The sequence below is a fragment of the Canis lupus genome, chromosome 18, assembly GCF_011100685.1.
Source record: "Canis lupus familiaris isolate Mischka breed German Shepherd chromosome 18, alternate assembly UU_Cfam_GSD_1.0, whole genome shotgun sequence".
Classification (NCBI taxonomy): Eukaryota; Metazoa; Chordata; class Mammalia; order Carnivora; family Canidae; genus Canis; species Canis lupus.
Window position 1 is genome coordinate 56,095,986 of NC_049239.1, and position 8,790 is coordinate 56,104,775.

The following is an 8,790-nucleotide window of genomic DNA, read 5'->3' on the forward strand; positions in this document are numbered from 1 at the left end:
TATGAATGCCTGCTTGTTTGCACTCAGGTGGGGGCAGACCAAGTGCCAGGATCACCCCACACAGACCCCGGCTCCCAGAGATGCCTCGGTTCTGTGACAATGGGACCCAAGTCTTCTGATAAATATGGAACAAATCTTTGTAGCCCCTGAGGTTGAAAAGAAAAAGTCACTGCAATGAGACCAGCTCAAAATGTAAGCCACACAGTTTATTTCCGCCCACAGTATGGAGAAGAAGCATCCACCAGGACTTCTGACATTGTGTCTCCTTTGCCCCAGCCCCAGCCCCGTGGGTGGTCACCTTCAGAGGCAGCTCTGCTCCCCAGGGGGGAGAGTGAGTGGGGGAGGGACCGCCAGGACTGTGTACCTGCAGATGCTGATGGGGTGCTGAGGGCTGGCTTCAGCCTTCCCCTGAAACCTCCCCAAACCTGGCAGGTGAGCAGTGCTGGAGTCAATAGCAACTCCACTTTACAGATAAGGAAAACAAGCTTTTCCAGAATATCCCCTGACTTAGAGCAGGACTTCGGGGATCCCTGGGGAACTGGAAGGGCCTTAAATGCCATCTAGTTAATGCTTTGGTTTCCAGGAAAACTGAGCAGCAGATGACAAAGCGCAGAGCTGGTCTTGGAGCCTGCAGACCCAGAGGTCAGGCCACAGCTAGTCCTGGCCTCAGCCCTTGGACTTAGTACTCTTTTCTGGAGGATTCTGGGCTGCTGAGCTTAATGGTCTTCCCAAGGCTTGAGGGCAGCCATTGAACCTGTCTGCCAATGAGGCCACGGCTGCCTCCTGTTGAGCAGAGAGAAATACAGAGGAGCGCGTGGGGACATTCCCAGAAGGGGAATGGGGCCCAGGACGCTGGGGGACGGTTCCTTGACACCCACTAGCTCTTTTAGGAAGGAAGCCACCGAGGGAGATGTGTGGGGATGTCCTTGGGGAAGGCTTCACTCGGGCGCCACAGTAGTGAGGATGGGGTGGGGGAGAGAGGCTGGGCCCACAGGAGGAAAGCTGGCTTCCAACCGCGGAGAGGCCTCTACTCCGATGGCTCCTTGGCATATATGCCACATTGTCATAGGCAGGCGGTGGAGAGGCTGCGGGGCTGGGGATACTGAAGTCCGTACTTAAGAGGTTGGGCAGGAAAATCACGGGCTGCAAAGATAAAGAGAGCCCCGATGTCCTGGAGGGCGCTGGCGCCTGCCGGCGGCCTTGCAACCGTGCCCCCGTGGACATTCTGAGAACAGCGCCCTGGGAATGAATCCCGAAGTGAATCGGCCGGACTCATCTGTAGGATCGAATATTTCAAAAATACTTACGGGGACCGACGATGACCAGGCGTTGTGAGTACCGCAGTGAACAAAACAGACAGAAGCCGCATTTGTCTAGGAGCTGAAGTTCTGGCGTTCCTTCTCCCTGGGCCTCCCCTGCCCTGACTCCTCTGGGGCCTGGGGGGCGGTTCAAGGTTCAAGGGGAACCCTCCGGATTGGTTTCGTTCCCTGTGAGCACGCAGTCCTCTGCGCAAAGCCTTTCAGTGGCCTCATCTCCAGTTTGCAAAAGTCCCCTGGGAGCAGCACCCGCGCCTGGTGGTGTGGCTGCACTTCCCGTGGGGCCGCTGCTCCATCCCGCGCTCCTCGCCGCTTTCCCTGTCTTCACTCTTCTCCAGATTTGGGGAAACTAAGCTAATTTCCCCGAGTCGTCAGTCGTCGTGCTGCCCTCTGTACTGGCCCGATCTGCCTCAAGGCCTGGGAGCTCCCCGAGGGGCCCGCTCACCCGTAGGCACAGCCCCTGGTCCCCCGCGCCGGCCTCCCGCTGCTGGGCACCCGGCTAACAGCCCTGGCGCGGCCGCTGCCCTGGGGCCTCGGGGAGAAGAGCCGCATCTTCCCCAGACTTCACCGGGTGCCCGGCCGAGGAGTGCGCGGTGGGGAGGTCCATGGGGAGGCAGCGCCCGAGGAAGGAAGCAAGAGGCTGGAAGAGGAGCCCTCGCAGCCAGCAGCCCTCCTCAGAGGCCCCGCTTGGGTAGACGTGGGGGGGGGTACTCACCCGGCTGGCTCGAGCGCGGGTGGCTCGACACCCAAAGTAGGTGGTGACGACGGTCAGCACAGCCAGAGAGCCCCTGCCCGCATCCTGGGGACCACACCCACAGTCAAGGCAAGCCCAGCGCTCTAGGGTACAGGAGGAAAGGGCCCCCGAGGGACCATAACTTGCCCAGGTCCCACAGCCCCACGCCCCACGTGGCAGAGCTGGCGGAGCCAGGCCACCTGCAGCCGGTCCTGCGGCCTCCCGGCCCCTTCTCCTGGGCTCTCCCCGCAGGCCCCCAGCAGCGGCCCTGGGGCACCAGGACTGACAAGTTCTGCCCCCGCCCAGGACCCCGGGGCCTCCCCTGTCGCACCCTCCTGCCTACCACGGCCCCCTACCGCCTCCTGGTGTGGCTCTGGCATCCTCCGAGTATTCCCGCTCCTGAGGGGCCTGACAACACACCCAGCTGGGTGACACCAAAGTCCATGAGCAGAACGGCTGTCCCCGCAAAGGCCGCCATGGAGGCTGCTCCTCACCTGCAGGAGGGAGACAGACATGAAGAAAAGGAGCAGAGGGAAGAAGCCAGGAGGAGAAAGAGGAAAGGACGGAGGCAATAGCCCTCCCCGCCATGGGGTCCTGTGCCCAGGGCTCCGTGGCCACCCTGCCATGGGAGCGGTGTGCTTCCGGACTCCTCTTCCTTCTCCCGGGTCCCTTCCCTACCCGGGGCCTCAGGGGCTGCCCTGAAGCCTTCCTTACCTCTGTCACCTTGGGAGAGGGCCGCCCTCCTTCATGGCCTCTCTGGGTGCTGTGTGCAGCGAGCTCCAGGCTCACATCGTACCCCCACCCCAGGCTGAGCACCCTGCAGCTGCAGCTGCCCCAGGGGCAGGAGTCAGGGAGACCTTCTGCTGGGACACTGAGGCCCAGTTGGAGAGGTGATGGGGTCATTTCTGTGAGGTTCCAGGTAGGCAGAGCAAGGGGATCCCTGGGTGGTCCAGGCCACCACTCAAGGCTCACCCTCCCTTTGCAGCCAGAACTCGATACTCTTGACCCAGCGGCCGGGAACCTGTGGCTAACTAAGCCTTGGCTCTATACTGGAGACCACTTGTAGGGAGCTGGGGCTGCGGGACCTGCTCAGGTTCAAAGATCCCTGACTCCTCTTTTTCTTTTCTTTTTTCTTTTTTTAAATGACATTGAGGAAGTAATGGAGACCAGAGTGGCCTCACAGGAAATCAGTTAATTAATCCAACAAAGTGCTACTGAGTAGCTGCTGCAGCCAGGCATTGTTCCAGCCACAGTGAGCCTTAGGGACAGAGGTCAGGTCCCAGCACTCCTGGACTTTATGGCCTGGGGGTTCCTGAGTCCAGTTCCGTCCGGTTATGATCCATTCTTCACCAGGTGCCCAGCACTGGACAGCTCCCAAGAATGCAAATAGGACAAGGAATATCCATTTCCATTCCCAGTGGCCTCCCTTAGATAAAGTCCCTCAAAATAAATCCCAAGGTCCCCTCTAAGCTCTGATTCATCTCTCTCCCCTCTCCCTCTCAGCCGAGTCCGCCCTCTCTACCTCCTTCACCTCCTGTAAACTGCCCTGACTCCTTCTGTCCTGATGCCCAGGCTCTCCCTCCCGGGGATGCTGGCGCCCAGGATCCTCTGTGACTGTCTCCGTCTGAACAGCGAGCTCAGGGGCACCTGCCCTGGGACCCCCAACTGTTCGTTCTAAGAGGAATGACTCCCACACTACCCCGTGTGCTTCCCTTGTGACACTCTTCATGCTCTGCAACTACTTTGTTAGTTGAGTTTGGGTGTCTTAGCAGACACCGGAGTGTAAGCTCCAGGAGGGCAGGGACTTGACCTTCACTGCTGTGTTCTCTGAGCCTGGAGCATGCTGCATGCTGGATGCGCCTCAGTTCACAGCCCTCATTGCTTCTCGTGACTTGCAGAGAGGTCCAAGCCTCGGCCATGTGGACCTACTGCATCTCTCCACTTGCTTTCCCAGAGCTCTGCCTTGGTCAGAGGGAGCCCCATATGGTTTTCATGGCAACCCTGCCCATGGCCCCTCCTTGGCTGCTCGTTTTCCCTCTGTATTTTCAAATCCTGTTCTTCCACCAATGCCCAGCTTATCCTCTCCTTTTTCAAGAGACCTTTCTGATCTTCCCTTTCTCTGAATGATCATGAGCACTTGGTCTGGGGACCCTCACTTTCTGCCCTGTATTGTGAAGTATATCTTGGTTCCTCCTGTCCCATGTCTGGGAGCACTCAGCAGGCCCCAGGAAATGTTTGTTGAATGAGTGAACAGATGGGATGGGAGGGGCAGAGTGGAGTAGTCCTGGGTACCCCATTCAGACTTACCAAGCAGCTGGTGTGGCTCTTCTCGGCTGCCACTGAGAGGGACCCAGAGATGACAAACTGTGGGGGGGAAGAGGGGACCCCAGTGACTCTTCGGCCAGGACACCAGGTAGGGAGAGGGCAGCAGCCTCTTGGCTGTCACCCTCCCCTGCTTTCTGGATCTGTCTGTAAAGGTGTCCCCTGATTACTAGAAGGCCCGTCCAGGGAACTCAGGCCATAGTTGGCAAAGTGAATGATTTCAGTGACATCATTCACATGTTATGCAAATCTAGCCCTCTCTAAAGGGGGCATTGCTACAAAGTGATATCACTGTTTGCTGCAAATCCAGGGTTAGTAACTAGCTCTCACATGCCTTACTTCTAATTTCCCCAAACTCTGGGGTAGGCTGGGCCAGGACTATGCTTTTTAGATGAGGAAGCCAGGGCTGGAGATTGGGTAACTTGGCTAAGGGACTCCATGGTGACATGTGGTGGCACAGGAGCTGGGGTTCAGACCCCACTGACCTTGCTCCCAAGCCTTTGCTCTCCCAGGGTGGCTGGGAGACTCAGGTGTAGACAGGGCTGTGTAAACGCTGAAGTGCTCTCTTGATGTTGGAGATTTGCCATTAACCATGTGCTCCCCAATTCTGCTGCAGGGGACAGGGTGGGGATGGCCAGGCTGGCCAGGGTATGGGCAGAGGAATGGATTGGGGGGCTTCAGGGCTGGTCAGACCCCTAGAGGACAGAGCTCTTGGTGGGCTAGGACCCATGGGAGGGGGCGGTTGAAGGGTTTCTGCAGGCTGGGGTTTGGCTGCAGGGTGAGGTTAGTATCCAGGTTATCCAGGATGGTTAGTATCTCTTAGCCCTGCGCTCACCCCTGCATCCTGTCTGTTTTGGGAACCTTCTCTGTGCCAGGCTCTTTGCTGGGAGCTTTTCCTAGGCAGGAGTGGTGCCTAGCATAGGTGTGTGATTAGGGTTTGCAGTTAGGACTTAGATTTAGACCTAGGTCCGCTGTGCCCAAGAGAATGTGGTGTGGCGGGCGCAGAGCAGGAGGTGAGCCCCAACGGCCTGCACTCACGCAGGCTCCTCCCCAGAAGGGGACACCGCCTTCAATGAAGAGCATCCCCGCGTGGCCGTGGCGGACCAGGAGCAGGACCAGGAGCAGGACCAGGAGCAGGACCAGGAGCAGGACCAGGAGCAGCCGGAGCCCAGGTGGATGAGGCCGATGAGGATCTGCACTGTCTACAGAGACCGCGCGGCTCAGCCAAGCTGGCGGGCCGCCCCCCCCCTCCACCCCTCAGCCTCTGGGAAGTAAACTCGACTCCGTTCTTTTGAGGAGACATCCGGGTAGCAACCCTGAAGGACTGTCTAAAGAAGGAAAATCAGCTCCCACATCCGCGAGACCCCCCACCCCCGCCTATTTCCGTGTCTTTACGGGTCTGCATCTTTGTGCTCTGACCCATAGACCCCAAGCATCGCTCTGTGTTGTTGCTACCTGGTTTCCTTAGCTTTCAGTTCTTCTTCTTCTTCTTCTTCTCCTTCTCCTTCTCCTTCTTCTTCCTCCTCCTCCTCCTCCTCCTCCTCCTCCTCCTCCTCCTCCTCCTTCTTCTTCTTCTTCTTCTTCTTCTTCTTCTTTATATATTTTTAAAATTGGAGTTCGATTTGCCAACATATAACAACACCCAGTGCTCATCCCGTCAGGTGCCCCCCTCAGTGCCCATCACCCAGTCACACCAACCCCCCTTTCCACCACCCCTTGTTAGCTTTCTCATTTGAGCATCTATCACTGATCCATGCCAGCTAGGTGCTGGAGCTGCCTCCTACCCAGCTGACATCTGGACGCAGATCAGCACCCCACTGATCCATTTCCCAGAAGTAGGATGGTTTTCCCAAGGAAGGGGCCATGTGGGCTTCTGGTAAGTAATGCCATATGTTTTTCGTATGTTTTTTGGTAAGGATTGAATTCTAGGACTGAGTGGGGACACTGGAGGACCCCACATTCAACCTCTGCCTAATCCGGGAACTCTTTCCAGCTCCTGATTTCTCAACAAGCCCCATCAATGAGGAGGTGCACACCACCACTCAAGCCATTGTGGTCTGTGTACTACTGGCAGTTCTCACTGTAAACAGCCAGAATCATTTTTTGGCGAGTCATGTGGAAGATGTATTATCTTTCTGACTTGAGTGTGCTGGGAAGTTAGACATTTATGGGCATGGCCACTTTGAATCTTCTGTCCCATTTTCTCTTGAGCTGCATGTCTTTCATCTTTGCAGCTTGCTTAGGTGGCATGGTGTCCCAGCCACCAGCACTGCTCCCCTCTACAGGCTCTTCTCCTACTATTGGACAACCCCACTGCTGTGAGCACAGATCAGAGAACAAAGCTGCCTCTGCCCACATGCCTGTCTACACTGAGCAACGTGCTGTATGTTTTTAGACATTATCTCCTTTAATCCTAACATGATGAAGGAGGTATTTCTATTCTAATTTGGAGACAAGGAAACTGAGACTCAGAGATGTTTAGTAACTTGTCTGTAGTCTCCTAGGATGAAGGGGCAGGCCAGTTAACTCTAAAGCTGGTGTTCCTCTACTGGGTGACACTCCCAAACACCTATTTGTAGTTTCCACATTCTGTGTTTTCCAGCAATTTATAATTGTCTTACCAAATCCCTCTGGACATCATGGGTTTCTTGGTCTGCTCTGAGGTTTCAGGAGTCCAATGGCTGATGACACCACCTCTGTTCACTGTCTCTAATCCCTTCACACACCAGGGGACATGGTGCGGTCTTTAGTGTATTCAAGCCAGAGCTCCTGGATGCTACCGAGCAGGGGGGTTGAAAGTGGAACCGTATAGTCAGGCCATCCTGGGGAACAGGATGCCCCTTAGCAACTGTGTGGCCTTGGACTTTGACCAGCCTTTGCTTCCTAATCTGTCCAAAGGGAACTGTGGTCCCATCTCACAAAGTGGTGATGAGAATCTAAGGAACCAATGCATGCACATTCCATGGCTCTGTGTGTGCTCCTCTCAGGGGTGCCGCAGCCATCGTCACCACCACCATCAGCAGCAGCAGCAGCATCATTATCATCATAAGCATCACCATCACCATGGTCATCATCACTACTGCCTAAGCTATGTTTCCATCCTCCATTTGGAGGAACTAAGGCCAAAGGACAAACTGAAGAAACTATATTTGTAATGTATAAGGGTGAATATATTTATCTGTCTGTCTGTCTATTTGATATTTTCTTCTTGCCCAGAGAACTGTTCTCAAGGCCATCTGAGATTGGCAAAGACCTTATGGGACATCTTTCATGGATCACTCCAACTCCATCTAATCTCCCCCTCTTCCTTTGCTCATTACATCCCAGCCATGTTAACCTTCTAGTTTGTCCTTGAACAGTTCGAATTCCCACCTCCAGGCCTTTGCATCAGCTGTTCCTTCATCCTCTGAGCACTCCCCTCTGCTCCCCGTCTACCCTTGGCTTCAGCATCCAGGTTTTAGCCTAAATGAACCTATCTGCTCATCCTTGCTTGTTGCCCCTCCCACATCCATCATATTCAATCTCATTACCCTGCTTGGGATTATTTTAGTCATTTGTCTGCTGGTGTGCTCTCTCTGAGCCCTGTGGAGGATGGGCCCATCTGTCTGGTATGCAGCTGAATCCTCAAGTCTCCACTAAGTATTAGGGATTGTCTCTTCCCCTCTGAGGTGGTGAATGCTCTTGTGCTGGAGCCATTCTCTCCCTGCCTGGCACCTCTGCATACACACATGCCTCACAGGGCCTGGGGAGGCTCTTACCCCTAAAGCTTTGGGCTCTCCAGTCAGGAACGTCTCCATGGGCCGTAGGTCAGGCAGCTGGATGGCCCTTGGTGTCTGTACCCCCAGTGGCTCCTCAAACAGCAAAACCCCAGGAGGCTGGCACATGGAGGTGGGCAGGATGGCCGGAGGTGGGCGGAGGCCACTGGCATTGCTGGGATGACGACAAACACCCCATTGCTGGCAGGAGCTGCAGACATGGTGCTTGGAGGGCCTGGGAGACAAAGGCTTGGGAGATGATGATGACATTTATGCATTTGCATGGAGCCTGCATAACCCTGCTCACTGCAGCCCCTGAGGACATCCCCAAAATCTCTGATTATCAATTGTCGTTGAGGGAACTTCACTCCGAGAAGTGAAGGATGTCCTAAATCAAGGGCCCCTAGGTGAGGCAAGGCCAGGGCTTGATTTCTCATCTCTGACCCCAGAAGCCCTGCTCTCAATCTTTGTGCTATATTACATGGAAAGGACGTTTAGGAGAAGCATGTACTTAAACTACCTCCTTTCTCTAGAGAAGGCAAGTGACTTGCCCAAGAACACACAGCTAGTGTGAGGCAGAGCTGAAGCAGCACAACCTTCTTTACTCATAGATTGGAACTCACCTGCCATTTCCTGTCCCTCAGCCTCGGCTATTGGAACTCAC

The 8,790-nt window shown here is 55.4% G+C and overlaps 1 protein-coding gene across 1 annotated transcript; it reads right to left on the reverse strand.

Annotated features, from left to right (window-relative positions):
- Nucleotides 1–222: 222 nt before the first annotated feature.
- Nucleotides 223–8,347, reverse strand: MS4A15 (membrane spanning 4-domains A15). Its single transcript, XM_038564503.1, is given in 7 exon segments — nucleotides 223–1,143; nucleotides 2,032–2,115; nucleotides 4,357–4,413; nucleotides 5,410–5,487; nucleotides 5,529–5,573; nucleotides 8,130–8,302; nucleotides 8,305–8,347. Coding segments are annotated over 7 exon segments (957 nt in total). The 3' UTR covers nucleotides 223–666.
- Between the last annotated feature and the right edge of the window lie 443 nt (nucleotides 8,348–8,790).